Raw genomic sequence first — 19,479 nt, forward strand, 5'->3', positions numbered from 1 at the left:
TTTTTATTCCACCGTTCATCACATAGTCCTTCAGTGTTAATGCCACACAGTAATGCTTAATAGCAGTGGGGCGCAAAACGAAGGAGGGCTTAAAGCCGCCGCCTTACCGGATCTGTTGAAAACCAAAAGCGGTACCATGAAGCAGAGCTCGGGCAGGAGCAGTACGGTGGTGCAGGGTACAACGGGGCCATAGACAGGTCCCATTAATGTATGCAAGGCAAAAAATCCCTAAAAACTAAAAAAAATCCATACTCATCACCCCTCCACCACCATTTTCAAGTGCATGCAAAATTAATCTAAAGCACATTGTTGCTGATGTCTTCTTTAAATCAGACTTTGAAAACAGAAGCCAATCCTGTACATCCTGGCTCGTCTTACTGTAACAGTCACTGTAGGTCAGAGGATGTTTTTTTTTTAATGCACGTTAAACCTAAGAACCCTACAGAGTACTTCGTTTTACTGACTTTAAAAACGCACAGGCTGATTTGAAGACTGCCGATATAACTAAAAAGGCTACACATGATTGATGACTTAAACAATTTAGCCACACCACAGAGATAATCTAGCGGTCGCCTAAAGACCTCATAAAATTTCAATGCACCCAAGTGTTACAGCTTAAACCGCTTTGCAAGGGAAGGTGACTAATTACTTGACAATGCCGAGCCCTCGAAGAGGGATCTTAATGATTGCTCATTAGAAGTCTAAACAAGGACGCCCATTAGCAGAGCTTTATTCGCAAACATTGCAGGCTCACGCGGAGCCCGCAGTTAGCCGCAGACATGCTGACACATGGGTGAACACGCTGTCTGTGATCGAGAAGGCAGACACCACTGGAACAATGGCATCAGAATTGATTGTGTGGAACTGAAATGCAAATAGAGATCACGCTGGGGGAAAAAAAAGGCAAGTTGTGATAATTCCCTTTTCTGTGAGGTTAAAGAAAGAAAGAAAAAAAAAATAATCACACATGATCTGTAACTGTTACCCCAACAGCAGACGCTACAGACTGCATCGAGGCAGTGATCATTGCAGCGTTACAGAAGGTTCAAGTGTCTCCATAAACGAGCTGAATACCACGATCAGTTAAGCTGATTCAGAACGGACGACTGACCGAAGCCCAAGCTAAAGACGGCTGAGGTTCAATTACTGAAGGCTGATAAAGCCCCGCCCAGGAAACCTGTTGGACTTTAACCAACAACCCCAGTGGTGAAATGAAAGCTTTGGACTCAGGCTGTGCACCACAGCTTTCCAGCAGTCCAAAGTGCATTAATACACCAGATCAGTGCCAGCTACCTGTGTTTTTCTATCAGGCTAAACCCTGTGTGGACGAGGGATGCTACGACGCCTCATACCTGTTTTGTTATGAGGACATTCAAGGTGGTGTATGAATATGGAGGACCAATCCTGCCATAATTAAAAATACACACAGAAATAAATGAAGGACTTAATAATATAAAATGGCTTAAGAAAAGTGTCTAATAATATTAATTTGTGTGCCATTTAATGTGACAAAATAATAAAAATAAGATATTTCTTCAACAATTCATCAATTATTCATCAAAAAATATATATTTTAACTTACACTTTTATTTTTACTTTTCTTCTTGCTTTTATGCTGACTTATTTTTAACCCTTGTATTTCTGAAACAATCATTTATTTCTGCCTCTAACATTTCTAGCTGTTTTTTTACCCAAAGGATTTACACCTGCCCTTTTATTTCCTTTTCCCCTTTTTCCACTTCGTGTATTTCTAGTTCTTGTATTTAAAGCAACATTTTTAAAGCATGTTTTTACTCCACCATAAATATTTCTTTCTATTTTATTTTAAACTTATATTTCTGAAACATATATTTATTTCTGCCTCTAACTTTTCTAGCTGTTTTTTTACCCAAAGGATTTACGCATGCCCTTTTATTTCCTTTTCCCCTTTTTCCACTTTGTGTATTTCTACTTCTTGTTTTAAAAGCAACATTTCTAAAGCATGTTTTTTCCTCCACCATAAATATTTCTTTCTAATTTATTTTAAACTTATATTTCTGAAACAATCATTTATTTCTGCCTCTAACTTTTCTAACTGTTTTTTTACCAACCCAATTTTTGCCTGCCCTTTTTATTTCCTTCTCCCTTTTTTCCACTTCTTGTATTTCTACTTGGTGTTTTTTTACTTCCTCTTTTTCCACTTTGTTTATTTCTACTTTGCGTTTTACTTCCTCTTTTTCCACTTTGTGTATTTCTACTTCGTGTTTTTTTACTTCTTCTTTTTCCACTTTGTGTATTTCCACTTCATGTATTTCTACTTGGTGTTTTTTTACCTCCTCTTTTTCCACTTCGTGTATTTGTGCTTCGTGTTTTATTACCTCCTCTTTTTCCACTTGGTCTGACTGCAGCTGTTAATGTTAATACGATGGCAGGGAGGGAGGGGGGAGAGGGGGGCGGTGTCACCGGCAAAGCTTCACAACTATTGGCTAAGGCCTGCCTCCCCGGAAACGAGCCTGCATCAGCTGGCCGCTTTCCCAGAATGCACCGCGGCCGCAGCTTGCTTATGGACAGCGCTAACAGAGATCACAGTGGTAAGTTAAAAAATACCTTTTCTGCTGCTGTTGTTCTTTAAAAGTACGTTTGAGGCAACAACATTATACTTTTAAGCTTCCCTATATGGCCTGTTTACAGAGTTAGTGTGTAATTTAAAAAGAACAAGTCCGACATGAGTGGACCACAGTGATCCGCAGATTCATTCGGGAGCGTCAGAAAGCTATGGTGCGTTCAGGAGCATGGGACATTTCATATTTACAAGGAAAGAGGCATAAAACGGAACAGAACTTCACTCATACAATATTTTGTCTATCCAGAAACAGTGTGGGCTTTCTTACAATACTGAATGCTCTATAATTGTATTTCGGTTATTTTTTTATTATGCACACCTGCTAGCTTTTTATTCTGAAACTTCTAATGTCCCATGCTCCTGAATGCACCATAGCTTTCTGAATGCGCTGTGCTGTGTAGATAGATTCACGTCTGATCTTCCGCTTAAGACAAAGCTTTGCAGTTTCAAAACTCATGTCGGCTCTCGCGGATTACTGTTGTGTGAATGACAAGAGACCACAACAAATAAATCAGCCATTCCTCTAGGGAACGCAAAAGTATTCTGAGGTAACGCAAAAAAATATATATTTTCCCCATGTCCCCTAAAGGGCTCTGTATACACTTCCCTCGGCCTTGTCGTGTGTCAAGTGCTGCTGGTTCTGATGCCGTTTTTTGTTGTTTTAATTCGGCAAAACGTTCATTTGTTTTGTGTTTATCTCACTGACTTGAGTTGCTTTATTAACTCAATACTTGCTGGAATAAATTATGTCTCCCAAGGACGACAGCAGCATTAAGGACAAAACGCATAAGCAGAAGCAGTTAGTTATCAGCTATTATATAGGTTACAAAATATGTTCGGTCTGCGAGTGTCATGTTAGTTACACATAGCAGAAGCAGTCGTAATATTGCCTAGCTTTTAGGTTTAACGTGGGTTCTGTTGTCTGTTCATCTTTTATTATGAAGTATTACATAATTGACATTTATATTTTAAACAGGGACCACAGAAGGAACCCAGGCCCTCATCAACTGGCGTATTCCCAATGAGGGCCTATTTACAGGCAGGAGGAACTCCTCCAAAACCGAATGGCAGTAAGTAATTTTTATTTATGTCTGCCTAAATGTTTATGTTCAGCTCTTGTTACACTAAACTTGTTTTCTATTCAACTAGTGATTTTGGCTACCAAAAGGGCCAATAAATATTTGTCCCTTTTAGAAAAACTTGACAAGTTTTAAATAAAATCTATAAATGTTTTTCTTATCTAAGTGAGTTTCTTTTGAGCAAGGACACAGAGAATTGAGAGGGGAAAGAAAACAATTGTAACAGTGTAAAAAGACATTTATTTTATACAAATGATTTTACTTTGGAACAGAGTCAAGATGTAACATGTTCAGAACAATTAACATAAGATTTAAAACAAATAATTAACTTTTATAAACACCATGGACAAAGAGAACACCCACAAACATACAATTGATAAATAACAGGAATGGAAATTAATTTACTGATTTAATTTGTTTTACAGGTAGTGGAAAAAAAATTAAATGAAGCAGCATGTGTACATAACTAAAACTGATCTAGGTTAGGTCACATGTAGGCTTGTTCACTTAAACATGCAGCCAGCTCTGCCGGGCTGCCAGTCTGGCTCGGAGGCAGCTTCCAGACAGCTTGCTGTCTTCAGCCGCCGGATGCCGTCCTCTTCTGGGTAAACCTCCTCCTCCTCCACGTCAAGCTGGTCCCCTGCCTCTATACTAATATTGTGGAGGATGCAGCAGGCAGCGATTACTTTTGGGGCAAATGTCGGGCGGACCTCCAGCGCCCTAAAGAAAATGGAACGCCACCACGTCTTTATAGCACCAAAGGCACGCTCAGTGATGTTTCTTGCCTTGGCGTGGTGCCTGTAGTGGCGTGCCTCCACTTGGACTGTACCAAATATAAAATAACTTGTAATTTAGGTAATATGCTGATATGTCTTAATGTTCTATCCAATTAATATAATCTATGTATCAATTTTGTGTCATTGTTGGCTCTATTTAAGGACAAGAAGGTAAGAGATCTTAATGGCAACTGGCGGGCGATAGGGCGTCAGGGAGGTGATTGGGTCCAGGAGGCATGGGAACGCACCATTGCAGTGTAGAAAAAAAATCCCTTAGGTGGGTATAAAGCATTTTTATACAACAGAGAGCGCCACAGTACCAGTGAGTGATGGACAAAGCCTACATTGTCGATGTAAACATTCAAAATCTTTCCCCGTGCGTCACACACACCCTGCAGGATGATTGAAGGGAAGAGTTTTCTGTTTAAATAACATTTCTTTTGTGGCTCTGCAGGTGGAACAATTCGCACGTCACCCACCAATGGCACCGACTGCTCCTTTGAGCGCCTCGATCCCGGCAAGGCGGGCAAAACCAGCACCCACTCCCTCCAAATCTTGTCTTTTTGGGAAGAAATTTTTTTTTTAATGATCCCCATCAAGGAGTTCATGACTCTGTGCACCACCTGGCACACAAGGGCATCACAAAGATGTCGGCTGTTTCCCTATAGGATGCACCGCCGCCAGCCAGAAGAGGGTCACCAGCACTCTCCTTATCCTCACATGTTTTGTTGGTGTTTCTTCCTGTAAATAAAAAATGCCAAATGTTACCATAATTGGTTTTTAATTTCTCACCTTTTCATATCATAAAACTATACCTGGTTAACATGTAAATTAATATAGTTCTCAAGAAAGAAAAAGTAAAATGTATAGTCCTGTAAAACTAGTCAAGTATAGCAAATGTAACAAATGGCTTCTCTTCTCTGGTGTTTTTATAATGTACAGATTCTCATTGTAAGATGTATTGATTAATTTTGCCATTTCACTAAGAATGAACTGAACTAACTGCACATAATTTATAGATTAATCACTGTAAAAGTGGGCAGACAGAAATGACTTTTCCTATCTTAATGATCAATGCTGTGGTCAGTAGGTACAACAAAGTACCCTAACCCTGCAATGTTATGTTAAAATTGTGTTTTCGTTTTCCCATGAGTTATAGAGAAATGGTCACAATTTCAACCTTATCACTTGTTCAATACCATCCTCAATGTTTTTTTTTTAAGATAAAAGTAGGAAATAGGCATGTTAATCTTAAAATGACTACCAGTTGGCACAGTTGGGCTAGCAAAGCAACTCAAGTCAGTGAGATAAACACAAAACAAATGAACGTTTTGCCGAATTAAAACAACAAAAAACGGCATCAGAACCAGCAGCACTTGACACACGACAAGGCCGAGGGAAGTGTATACAGAGCCCTTTAGGGGACATGGGGAAAATATATATTTTTTTGCGTTACCTCAGAATACTTTTGCGTTCCCTAGAGGAATGGCTGATTTATTTGTTGTGGTCTCTTGTCATTCACACAACAGTAATCCGCGAGAGCCGACATGAGTTTTGAAACTGCAAAGCTTTGTCTTAAGCGGAAGATCAGACGTGAATCTATCTACACAGCACAGCGCATTCAGAAAGCTATGGTGCATTCAGGAGCATGGGACATTAGAAGTTTCAGAATAAAAAGCTAGCAGGTGTGCATAATAAAAAAATAACCGAAATACAATTATAGAGCATTCAGTATTGTAAGAAAGCCCACACTGTTTCTGGATAGACAAAATATTGTATGAGTGAAGTTCTGTTCCGTTTTATGCCTCTTTCCTTGTAAATATGAAATGTCCCATGCTCCTGAACGCACCATAGCTTTCTGACGCTCCCGAATGAATCTGCGGATCACTGTGGTCCACTCATGTCGGACTTGTTCTTTTTAAATTACACACTAACTCTGTAAACAGGCCATATAGGGAAGCTTAAAAGTATAATGTTGTTGCCTCAAACGTACTTTTAAAGAACAACAGCAGCAGAAAAGGTATTTTTTAACTTACCACTGTGATCTCTGTTAGCGCTGTCCATAAGCAAGCTGCGGCCGCGGTGCATTCTGGGAAAGCGGCCAGCTGATGCAGGCTCGTTTCCGGGGAGGCAGGCCTTAGCCAATAGTTGTGAAGCTTTGCCGGTGACACCGCCCCCCTCTCCCCCCTCCCTCCCTGCCATCGTATTAACATTAACAGCTGCAGTCAGACCAAGTGGAAAAAGAGGAAGTAATAAAACACGAAGCACAAATACACGAAGTGGAAAAAGAGGAGGTAAAAAAACACCAAGTAGAAATACATGAAGTGGAAATACACAAAGTGGAAAAAGAAGAAGTAAAAAAACACGAAGTAGAAATACACAAAGTGGAAAAAGAGGAAGTAAAACGCAAAGTAGAAATAAACAAAGTGGAAAAAGAGGAAGTAAAAAAACACCAAGTAGAAATACAAGAAGTGGAAAAAAGGGAGAAGGAAATAAAAAGGGCAGGCAAAAATTGGGTTGGTAAAAAAACAGTTAGAAAAGTTAGAGGCAGAAATAAATGATTGTTTCAGAAATATAAGTTTAAAATAAATTAGAAAGAAATATTTATGGTGGAGGAAAAACATGCTTTAGAAATGTTGCTTTTAAAACAAGAAGTAGAAATACACAAAGTGGAAAAAGGGGAAAAGGAAATAAAAGGGCATGCGTAAATCCTTTGGGTAAAAAAACAGCTAGAAAAGTTAGAGGCAGAAATAAATATATGTTTCAGAAATATAAGTTTAAAATAAAATAGAAAGAAATATTTATGGTGGAGTAAAAACATGCTTTAAAAATGTTGCTTTAAATACAAGAACTAGAAATACACGAAGTGGAAAAAGGGGAAAAGGAAATAAAAGGGCAGGTGTAAATCCTTTGGGTAAAAAAACAGCTAGAAATGTTAGAGGCAGAAATAAATGATTGTTTCAGAAATACAAGGGTTAAAAATAAGTCAGCATAAAAGCAAGAAGAAAAGTAAAAATAAAAGTGTAAGTTAAAATATATATTTTTTGATGAATAATTGATGAATTGTTGAAGAAATATCTTATTTTTATTATTTTGTCACATTAAATGGCACACAAATTAATATTATTAGACACTTTTCTTAAGCCATTTTATATTATTAAGTCCTTCATTTATTTCTGTGTGTATTTTTAATTATGGCAGGATTGGTCCTCCATATATGAACACCACTAATGCTGGTTGGTACATATGCCTCACATACTAAGGCTACTACTAGAAGTGCTTTCATACCATCTACTGGTCAGAGTGTGAATTACCTCAGGTTCATAGTTCGTGGAACATTGGAATTTGGCTGATAACAGTAAATAATTTTAACCTTGATGTATATGTAAATAAATATTTTATAATAATAATGTCCTTTGTTAATAACATCTTTTACAAATGACAAAATGGAAACTCAAATGTTTTGAGTAAACTTATATTGAATTTTGGGATATGAAGATTTTTAATGACAGTAAGTAATGAAGGAAAGAAGATGAGTAATTCTAGTATTAATAATAATATTTTATATATATATATATATATATATATATATATATATATATATATATATATATATATATATATATATATATATATATATATATACACACACACACACACACACACACACATCTGTGGATGTTTTAAAACCACAGTCTTTGATTATGAGAGACTTTATAATGAGGTCCATTTTTTCAAGTTGAAGAAGGTTAAAATCTTAAATTAATTTTCTGGCAAACAAGGAAAGCAGCCTTTCCTCAAAGTGAATGTTTTTTTGTTTGTTTGTTTTTTTCCTAGCCGAGCTCATAAAACGAGACAAGAAAAACAAGACAAAAAGTATACATATATTTTTTTGAATGTGCTTTCAAGCTACTTTTGCAGTTAGCTTGAAACGCAGTTTCAACATACGTGCATCAACCCTGTCACAACGGCGGGTCGAATTAAAAGTTCAAGCGGAGAATCAGCACCGTTTCTGAACAGCTCCCTTCCGATCAGAGTTTCAAAACAAACGCTCAAGCACAAACCATCTTTATGACAAAAAATTTGTTACTTTATAATTTATACAGATGATCTTTTTGTTCCAACCGTCTTGCCGGCAGCAGAAAATGCATTCACCGTGGGTTTACGTTATCCTCAACATGTTACCATCTGCATTGGTAGTTGCAGAGGGACATTTTCCTTAGATTAGACGAACACTCAAGGATCATCACTGCGACATACTCGTCCAAGGACAGTGCCATATCCCTTTGTTCAAATGGGAATTACATCTCTAGCTGCCCCCCCCACCCCCACCCCAAGAGCTGGGGACTAAAAACAGGTAAATAATAATCTGCTGGGACTGTGTGAGATGGCCTATCCAGCTCCAGATGGAAGACTCCTGATGACAGTAAGACATTTTGTAACTTATCCCTGTTAGATTGTTACAATGACTTCCAGAAATTCTAAGCAAACCAGAAGCCAGTCCAATTTGCATGATTTTCATGAATGAAATGCATCATTTGAATAACGACCCAACTCACCTTTATCAATGTCGAATGAAGCTTGTTCCCTCCCATCTTCTACAATTCTTCCAGGAAGACTTAATCTAACAGGAAGAGTTCAGAAAAAAACAACAAACAACAAAAATAAACTTGATTCTATCAGAGCTGTTACCGCATTGAACTTATATTCAGCGGGAGTATATCAGGTAACCCACCTAAGGAAGTAGGGCTTTGCGTAGAACTTGAAATCTGTCCCATCAATGAACAGGTCAAACTCTGAGGTTCTGGTGTAAGGCACTCTTATGCAGATGGTCAGATAGTCAGGATCCTGGCTCAGGTCAAAAGCAGGAGTGATCATGATGAACACAGACCTGCAGCATGAAGGACAAGAATCAAAAGTTCATTGGATCCCAAATAAAGGGACCGGGCTGTCGGTCCAGCAGCCGGCTGACTCCAGCGCGCCACCTGGTGGAGGACTCTGTTGTTGATCATGTGGCCATAAGCAGCAGCAGACACGTGTCTGTCACTGTTAACGTTGTAAACAATGAAAACTTACGGGCAGCGCAACAGTACTTTGCCTCCAGATGTGAGCTATAAATAGTATGTTTAGAAACGGGGGGATGGCTTACTTTTATTACGTTCGTCTTCCCATTACCAACGACATATTTTTCAGTTTAAACAAACACGAAGGAAGGTTGTAAGCATTAGCATAGGCGCAAGTCAAATTAAATACTTTTTAAACAGGTATTACAGTTAATAATTGCCAACACAATCCCCTCGCTTTATCTTTAAAAGCGCAACATACATCTGTCAACTGCTGTGGTTCTCTTGGCATCTGATGCCGGAGGCTTAAAACTAATTTTAACGTTTAATATCTATGAATAATTAAGCTGCCAATTCGTTTGTGAGCGGCCCGAGTTTAAATATAGACGACAACAATCGTAAATGAGTAGAAGTGTGTCAAGGAAACGACACCGTTTGACGCGAAACCACAAGTTACGGCAATTTAGGTGATTTTTCAAGGGAGTTCGGCACACAGTTAGCTAGCTGCTGTACAAGCTAACACGTGATGCGTCTCCTCGTGGGTGGCGGCTGCTGAAGGCAACACTCTGCTGCGATCCACGCATCTTTTATAGCGGCTTTATATCACACTAGGCAGGATCTAAAGGAAAACAACTCACCTTAAACAAGCTGGGCTACAGCAAAAAGCTCTCAGTGATGTTTAAGCTGGCGTCCATGTTCTACCGTAATACACAACGTAAACGGGCAGTTCCAATGTCCATGAGCAAAAGCGGAGGAAAAGAAAAAGCATCTTTAGGAGAGCGCTGATCAGTGTCCGGATACCCTGACCCATGGCTAAAAAATACGTCTGTGTATTCATCTTAAACGGACTGAGTTTTAAAAATAGTGAGCACTTTTAAAAGAGATATTACACAAAATGTGGCAGAAAAGTCGAAGACTACCTTCACCTTTCTTTTCTTCACTTTTTGCACAGTGGTTCAATTTGTTTCTGGATATTTTTTTAAATACTATCCAAGGGGGAAATGTGTTTGCACAACTTCTCACAAATGGAAGTTTTAGCATGCAATATCCCCCCCTCCTAACCCTCATAAATATCGACAAACCTAGGTTCTTCTGTAGTTGAGTTTTCAAAGAATATGAAAGAAAAGATGAATAAATTTCACATATGTTTCCTAACTCCTTTTTATTATTTAATTTTAATATTAGCTACATTTATACTGAGTAAATACAAAATACATTTCTTAGATTCAATCAACTTTATTAATCCCACTAGGGGCAATTAGTTATGAGCAGCATGTTGGCAACAGTACATGGCATAAATCACACACATTTACAAGATACAAGCAGTCAGTATGTGCACATTTAAAAACCACAAAAGAGTTTAAAGGCTTGATCGCAGAAGGGATGAAAGATTTGGAGTGGCGGTTCGTCTTAAGACACAGGAAGCGCATAACGACGACCAGAAGGCAACAGAAAAAATTCACCTGCGAGAGCTTGTCTCAGAGAGGCAAGGGCTTGGATGGTTACTGAGATGGTTGGTTAATGGATGTTATTTACACCATTTTTAAATCACAAATTAACTGGGATTATTTTTTTAATTATTATTATTTTCAAAAGCTGGCTTCAGTCTCATTAACCACACTCTGGCCTGGTTACTGCTTGATAGCAGGTAGGTCTTGGTTTCAACAAAAACATATTTTTGGCATTAATGGAGCCACATATTGTACCAGGACTTTGCATGTTTTCTGCAAGCATGCAGTGGTTCTCTGGATGGGTGACCTTCACATCTTAGAAGACAATGAATGCACTATAGACTTGGGGAGGTAAATCTAATATAATTACCTGTCATCCAGTAATGTACCCTTTCCCATAAGCTCCATGAATGGATCCGCATCTCTTTTCATGCTCTGATGAAGGTCAGTGGGTTAAAACATAAATGGCTTTATTTGAAGTGGCCAGAAAATACAATGAAGAAGAGAGACCGGTCAAACTGACCCTTAGCTCTTAGGTGACAGCCACCAAGAAGCCTTCTTTTTATCACCACAAAGAAAATGGCATGATACATCGCTTGAAAATGATTAATTAATAAAATAAATAAAATACTCTCGTTGATTGTTCCAGCAGTTTAGATGGCAGACCACGTCTATTTAGGCTTGCACAGCTACAGATGATGGATTGGACAGTGCTCTGTGAGATGTTCCAATCGCGATTCTGAGCGTGCCGTCAAAACGGCCTAGTCAAAGCCCGGACCTGAATCCAATTAAGAGATGAATGGGCATGTTCAGTCTAGATGCGAAAAGCAGGCAGAGGCATTCCTCAAAGGACTTGCAGCTGGTATTGCAACAGAAGGTGGTTCAAATATGAAAACAATGTAATAATAATAAGGTTGCGGTTATAACTGAACGAAATGTGGTACAAACAAATTTGCAGGGCACCATACAAGCATCATTACGGTAAAGCTGTAGAAACCCCTCCTCCTCCGTCTAGCCCTCCGCGGACGGCGAGGAACCGCTCTCTCCATCATCATCATCATCATCATCATCATCATCGGCTGAAAAGTGCGAGCGGGGAGGGGTAAACACGATGCCAGCCCGGGCCGCTCTCCGTCCGCCGCCGACATGAACTCGGCGGCGGCCGCCTCCTCCGCCCGCAGCCGCAACAAGTCGCTCTCGCCATGCGGATCCACTGCAAAGTAGTTGCGATCGCCGTGTGTTTCGGACTTTTCCTACTTCTCTACTTCTTCGGGGGCCACGGCGGCGCGGACGGTCCGCCGCCGCTGAGGCAAGTTGGAGGGGATCGGGATCGGGAGCCGGAGGAGGACGGCGGATCCCCCCATGCGCTCTCCGACTATCCGGGAAGCGATGCCGTGGCGAAGTTGGCCAGGAAACCCTCCGCCGGGCTCGGCGAGCGTGCGGGACGCAGAGAGGGCAAGGCGGTGGGAAGAGGGGCCGGCGTGAAGGCGAGGAGGTAAAAACAGGGAGGGAGCTTGGGTCTCTTTGCTCTCTACATCATACTTTAGTTTGTCTTTTTAGAGTTAGGGTTGGTGGGTATTTAACCACGCTTTAAGGTAGATCCCTCTTCTTTTCTCTTGTTATTTTTTTTTTAATGTGCTTCACAGGAGCCTGATCTGTCAGGACACTCCCCCTGTGTGCATGCCTGGTTAGATGCATTTAATCTAAAGCAACATATTTAGCTGAAACATGGTTTAAACGTGTGCTGGTGTGTCCACAGAACACAGCAGACGGCTGCAGCAGGAGGCGAGAAATCATCCCCTTGCTCTCACTGTCTTCATCATCTCACCCCATTGTGGGTGACACGATGAAGGGCGTCCTCGCATTCCTCTAATTGACCTTAAAGCAACAAAAGTGACCTTGAAATAGACGTTTTTGTAATAATAGTGCACGCGTCCAACCTTTTCTAAGTACTTGTTAAAACCACCGGTGAGATATTAGTAGTAGCTGCCTATGAAGGAAGCCCATCCTGCTCAGCAGAAGCTTCCCTAAAATCATCTGATCTTCTCCTCTCCTCTTTTTAAACAGTCGCAGAGAACCTCTGATGGGGCTTTTTCAGATTTAACCCGAGGCAGGAACGTCACCCCGTCTTTCTGCGGTCGGCTGAAGCCGGTGTAATGTTTCCTGAAGCCTCGTGCATCCCTTGTGTTTTCACCTTCAGCCTGACTGCCAGCCCATGACAGCGCTGCCACGGCGGAGACGGCCCGCTCTGTAATATGTATTCAGCTCCGGAGCCAGGCTGGAGGCTCCAGACGCTGCTCGGCAGATAAAGAGCCACCGAGGCGTTGCGTGGAGGAAAGGACCTTTGCGTCCTTGCAGAAGGCACAGTGGCGCGCGTGTGCTCAGCGCTGATAAGGGAGACGGGGTGAAAAGGGGTCACCGGTGGTCGTTTAAAGAAAATGGAGGGGAAATGAAAGACTAACTGGGTGAAAAATGCTCCAGACCGACTGCTCAGATTAGAGGAAGTTTCTCCTCTCCGTACGAGCTGAAAAGATATGGAGAAAGGTCCTGTTTTCCAAAAAAAGCCCATTACAGACGATGCTTGGACGTGATCGTTTACCCCAATATAGAAGCAGAGTGCTATTCTGGGATAGAAATTACTCAACGCCTGTCATGTCAGCCTCTGTTCTGCGGAGAATCTGCCGCTTCCTGTTCTGTTCGTCTTTAAATCGGAGCGCCGCACAGATTTCCTGTGAGGCTCGCCTGATAGACATAAATCAAAGGTCTAGTTTTTTAATTTCCCCTCAACGCATCGCACCACTTCCTGTGGCCAGAAACAGAAACAAAAAGAGGGGCTCCAGCTTCTGCCCTCACCCTCCCGCTTCAAACTGTTGTCAGTTTGCTCAAAGTATAGACATTTCCTTTTTTTTTCTTCCTATAAAATGAGCCATTCTTTTTTATTAATATTTTCTAGAAATGCACCGATCAGAGATTTGCTGTCGACATCCGATCTGCGGTCTTTGTAAAGCTTTGACCTGCCGATACCGATTCTGGCTGGCTCTGATCCCGGTTTAAAAACCATAATACGGGTCAACTAAAGAGTAGCATTAAAAATACTTCTTGTCTTCCTGCTGTGAGCAATCCTTGATTAAAAAAAGAAATAAAATCTTTCTATCAGGAGCCGATGTCACATAGTAGCCATGTTTCCATCCAAATGTCATGCAAATTCTGAGCAGACCTTTGAGGCCCTGCCCAGACGAAGCTGGGATTGGGTGTGTACGACAAGCTTCTTTGTCGGTTAAGCCGGGAATACACTGTACGATATTTTCCATCGTTGTACTCAGATCCAGCTCAAACTGTACGACGAAACTGCAGGGTTTAAAAGTTCACTGCTGTTTGTTCTTACACCGTGCAGCCCGGCGCTCTGATGCGATCTGATTGGTCACACAGTGCGTCTAAAAACCAGACGTCGGACTCAGCCCCGCAGAGAGATGGCGCTACTCGGACTAGTCTATCCGGAAGCCCAGTGTAAACAGTAGAAGAAGAAAAAGACGGAAGTGTCGATGCTCACTGTTAAATATGAGGTTCACTAGAACGAAACGCGCTGCCTTGGCAATTCCATGAGTTGCTCCTCCATAGTTTGACTCCATGTCACACGTACCGCCGTCATGCTTCTCTCTGCTCCTATGTTTTCGTTTGAGAAGAAGAAGAATTGCCTTGTTTGCACATGTGCAGTGCGCGAGGTCGGGGGAATTCGGCTCGTAGACGCTCGTAAGTCCACTTCAACAGCAGGACGCGCTAACGATCGCCTCACGAGGGCCGACTGAATTTCAAACATGTTTGATTTTCAACCGCCCGTCCGATTCCTGATTGGTTGGTGGTCGTTAGAGGCGAATGGACCCTGGTTACCCTCTGTATACTACACAACGCAGGACGCACGATCAAGCTCAAACTGGGCCCGATCCAAAAAATTCTCGCACGACTGAAGAATTGCCGCGAAAAGGGCAAAAACTCGAACTTTGTATGCCCGGCTTTAGTCAAAACCGACTATATCTGAAAGCAGCTCCCAGAATAGATAGGTTTTAAGCCGGCCTTCGTTGTGTCTCTCGGTTTTGTTCGGCTTCGTCTGAATGTGGCCTAAAATGTCGCAAAAAAGTAAATGCGAATTAGGCATGTTTCCATCTACTGGTTAGGCAAAACGTAGTTTCGTCAGAAGCTGACGTTACGCAACAGGAAGTAGAGTCTGCAAACTAGCATAGACCACGCATCTGAAAAAAAAAAAAAAGGAGAATGTGTTGCTATTGGCGATGTTGCATGCAGTCTGGAGGTGTATCGAAAAATGTTCTATACATGTTATGGGAATACCCAAGTAGACGGCGACAGCAGAACAAGCTAATCAGTCAAATCTGTTTCCATTCGTTGGTTTGCACGCTAACTCTTTTTCGGAAAAAAAACAAAAAGCACCACAAGTTAAAACAATTGTGCAAAACTGAGGAAGTCATTTCTTATTTTTTTCATTTTCATCATCCTTTTCTAATGCAATACTTCAAAACGCGCATAACAAACGCGGCTAGTGTGCTTAAGGTCGTTTTCACACCCGATAGTCCCATAGTCGCATCGGATGGGGACCAAATAGCAAATTATCAGCTGGTGTGGTTTGCCTTCAAGCTACACTTTGTCAAAATGAACCAAGCCTTATGACCAGTGGCGGTTCTAGACCAAATTTACCAGGGGGGCCAAGGTGGGGCCAGTGTTTTTTCACAGGGGCACAGAACAAAAACATAAAAAAACAACAATAAAATGGCAATATTTAACTGTGGAATAATATTAAGTGAGCCACTTGTGGCTCTGGAATTGCAGTTTTCAGACCCCTGATCTAGCAGTTGAAAACTTTGCCCCTAGCTCAATACAGCTAAAGTTAAACGTGAAACATCTTAAGTTTTAAATTCTGTTTAAGTAGAGTAAAACTGTATAGGTAAAAAAATTATAATAATATTGGTCAAAGTGACCAATCAGTTATGGTTTCTTTGCCATTGAAAATAATTATGAGAAGTGTATTTAATATCATGTCTTTAGTACAGGGGCCATAACAGGGGCCAGGACCATTTCTACAGGGGCATGGGCCCCTGTTGGCCCCTGTCTAGAACCGCCCCTGCTTATGACCAACCTGTCCAACCCCTCACCTGTGGTGACGCTGCACCACGAAACACAGAAGACAAGTGTTTTGAGGTGGGCCCGAGTTGACTTTCTTGGTCCGCATCAGAGTTCGACTGCGTCTTGAAAAATCCCCAAACGAACCGAACTTTCTGAGCAAACGCACCAGAGTCCAATTAAAGTGGACTAAACTGGGCTGGTGTGAGAAAGCAGGTACTGTAAAATGGGGCATTATTCATTTATAACCAAGTGAAAAATTATTTACAGTTAACATTTGAATTGTCTTTAGACTCTCATATTAGGGATTAGGATGATTAGCATTGTTAGTAAAAAAATGTGGATTCCTCATAACCGATATCGTCATCGCAGTATTTACAGAGCGTAGTTTCTTAACAAACACGTAACCATAAACTCCTCGTTATCCCCTTTGTCCTGTCACGTTCTAGAAGTTGATCCACCGAGATCACCAGTCCTGTTTCCTCAGCGTTCTCTGTGATTACGGAAGCCAAGGGGCGGGGCTTACAGCTGATCAAAGCCTAAGACATGTGGGGCGATTTCCTGAGAGGAAATCCCTGAAGAGCTCAGTTATGTCGCAAACCCTCCTGCAGGCTTTTAAAATGTGTCTTGGTGCTTTAGACACAAGCACAATTGTTGTTCACTATTTGCAACATTTTATTATCTGGATCAGATTCTGCTGAGCGACATATTTCCTGCGTTGCTCCCTCTGGATGTCACTGATTCTGCAGCTGCATTTCCTTTGTATATCATCACAGGACACTCTACCCACGGTCCTGTAGCCTACTATAACCTTGCAGCTCACAACTGTTACAGGTTTCTGATCCACACGTGGGTCACCAAATGAAAGGATGATCTAAAAGGGGCTATTAAACTTGCAATTGTAAGAGTTTTTTTCTGATATTTTCTTTATCTACTTCCAATATTTTCAAATCCAGCATATTCTATAACAGAGACAGGTTGCAAGCTAATTTTTGTACCTGGAAAACCTGGTTATAAAATCATGAAAAGCACGAAACGGTGAAGGAGCAAAATCACCTGCATCTACCAAAGTTGAACTAATCTGAATGACATGCCTTAGTAGAAAAAAAATAGCTTTTAAATAGCTCATCTATCTCTGTGCTTCCTGGAGCTTCATTTTAACTGAAACAAAAATCTGTATTTTCTCTTCTTTCTTATGCACTTCTTGTTACTGTGCACTATTTTATTTTTATATTTGTATCATGTTCGAATAAATAAATAAATAAATAAAAAAAATAAATAAAAACACGTCGCTGATGCTGGGACCATCTAACTTTAAGGCTTCTTCTCTCCCCATCTTCCCCACCTACGTGACCTGGCAGCACTCAAACATAGTGCTTTCGAGGGTTGCACAACATTAAGAAACTATGGTATTACTGTGTTATTGCTGAATATTGTGAAGAGGATATTGACTATGATTTACCCACATATTCCTTATTGTCCTGTCTGTTTTTAATCTTTACAATATCCCCACCACTGTGAGCCAGATCAGAAAACTTGATTTTCCATTTTCCGATCTGGCTCACATTAATGCATTAATGACGGTAAAAATCCATGTGACCAAACATTTTTGTTAGAAAGCAGAGTGTAAAGGCATGGCACCTAAAAATCTAAAATTTCATCCAATTAGTCCTTTGTTGAGGCAATATTGCTCATGTTGACCCTGTCATGACCGTTATAATTGGATGCATTGGGCAGTTTAGGCATGGTCAGTGATTTGAGAACAAAAGCGGATTTTTGAGGGTTTTTTTTTTCCGACTGGCTGGTCACCGGCCAGGACCGGTCAGGCTGAAAATGGGATGATTCTGGTCACCAGCTGATTTCTCTTTGCATATCAAATACTTACTCAAGCATAAGAAGTCAAGAAGTTGGATTTGATAGGTTGGCTGTCCGATATGGCTGAAAAATGTATCACATAAGCCTTTCAATATCAGTTGATATCGATAATTAGTATTATTTTGTTTACCTATTTGAAACAAGGACAATAGAATTTAAACTGTGATCATAACCCTATTTAAATGTAACCTTTAACGTTTAAAATAAGTCAGCCCTACTACAAACCTTGCTTAGTTTGGCTGTGAGAGTTTCAGAGTCTAAATCCTTTCCTCTGCCTACATCCCCCAGAATACCATGTGGTTCTGGATCGGAGTTCAGTGGAACATTTTATCTGAAGTATTTTATATTGATATTGATCAGTAGTCTATCGCGATATATACTGATATTGATTTATTGCCCAGCCCTATGTTGACCTAAACTATTCATCTTCTGTATGACTGCATCAGCCACTGACGTGAAGGAGCTTTACTCTCATGATTCTTTAAACCACTACCTTGTCTCTGGTCTGTGAGCATTTGTTGCAACATCTCTTGTCAGTCTGAGGTCTGTATTTGAACTGGCGAGGGAAAAACGATAATTTTTTCCATTTTCATGAGATTTGTGCTGTGCTGATTTGAGTGGTTCACGTTGGATCCAGTCTCAGCTGGTGAGCAGATGGCCTCACACTCTGGACTCTAAAGTGTTTTGGTATACAGAGGAGCCCGGTAAAGGACTTCAAGAACCTTGGTGAATGGCTAAGTGGCTCTATGCTGCCAAGGTCCTGTTGGTCCAAAAGTAACCCACATCATTAAACCTCTACCACCATGCGTCACAGTTAACCTGAGGTGACAAGCATTAATGGCATTAAATATTACTTTAAAATTTTCATCTCTACTTTGGTATAAGATAGAAACTCCTCCTGGCAGCCCTCAAATCAACCCACGGTATTGTTTTTCTAACTGTACTTTCTTGAAATCTAACACAGCTTTTTGTTCTCTTAAAGGTGCCATGACATCACTGTATAAACCATTTCATGTAGTTCATATTGCTGCATATGTAAACTCTCACACTTGATGGTGTTCTCTGATTGGAGAACATGAATTACGTAGAAAGATAAACTGTTTTCTGATCTGACCGTTTTTGATCAAAGCTACAAAGCTAACCTACCCTGAGCAGGTCCCTTGGTACTCACTGTTGACATTAACATGGCCTCATCAGTGCACTATAGATCATATTATACCCCCAAATCCTCAGAAAAAAAAAAAATATATATATACTTTTTTTATTGGTCATATTACATGACCTGGTCATTTTAAAACTAATGAGGGTCTACTCATCTTCTTTAGGAACTCTCACCTTAAGCATTTGGTTTGAGACGCTGCCTGCCTTCCTTCCTACATCTGCGCATGTGCAGGATTAGATTGCTGTTGACGTTTTGTGTTGAAACAAATCTCCTGCCCCGTCACTTCAAATAAGGTTAAGCAGCGTTCCTGACAATAAAGAAGTCGCTCTCTCACAGTGGCA

The 19,479-nt window shown here is 40.8% G+C and overlaps 2 protein-coding genes and 1 long non-coding RNA gene across 4 annotated transcripts in view; 2 read left to right on the plus strand and 1 right to left on the minus strand.

Moving 5' to 3' along the window:
- Nucleotides 1–10,251, minus strand: part of shq1 (SHQ1, H/ACA ribonucleoprotein assembly factor) — a 72,595-nt gene extending 62,344 nt beyond the window's left edge. For both annotated transcript variants that reach the window (XM_036130188.1, XM_012874445.3), the window contains exons 1-3: nucleotides 10,159–10,251; nucleotides 9,193–9,348; nucleotides 9,017–9,081 (exon numbers count right to left, since the gene is read on the minus strand). In XM_036130188.1, coding sequence (XP_035986081.1) covers nucleotides 9,017–9,081; nucleotides 9,193–9,335 — 208 coding nt within the window. In that variant the 5' untranslated portion in view covers nucleotides 9,336–9,348; nucleotides 10,159–10,251. The remainder of the gene's footprint in view (nucleotides 1–9,016; nucleotides 9,082–9,192; nucleotides 9,349–10,158) is intronic.
- LOC118559476 lies at nucleotides 4,544–4,984 on the plus strand. Its single transcript, XR_004928876.1, has 2 exons — nucleotides 4,544–4,734; nucleotides 4,912–4,984. It is a non-coding gene; the product is annotated as an uncharacterized LOC118559476 (long non-coding RNA).
- Nucleotides 10,252–11,985: 1,734 nt separating the features above from the next.
- gxylt2 (glucoside xylosyltransferase 2) overlaps nucleotides 11,986–19,479 on the plus strand; it is a 29,719-nt gene continuing 22,225 nt past the window's right edge. The window contains exon 1 of the mRNA XM_012874477.3: nucleotides 11,986–12,466. Within this exon, the coding sequence (XP_012729931.3) occupies nucleotides 12,174–12,466 (293 nt within the window). The 5' untranslated portion in view covers nucleotides 11,986–12,173. The remainder of the gene's footprint in view (nucleotides 12,467–19,479) is intronic.

This window comes from Fundulus heteroclitus, unplaced genomic scaffold (assembly GCF_011125445.2).
Source record: "Fundulus heteroclitus isolate FHET01 unplaced genomic scaffold, MU-UCD_Fhet_4.1 scaffold_292, whole genome shotgun sequence".
NCBI lineage: Eukaryota > Metazoa > Chordata > Actinopteri > Cyprinodontiformes > Fundulidae > Fundulus > Fundulus heteroclitus.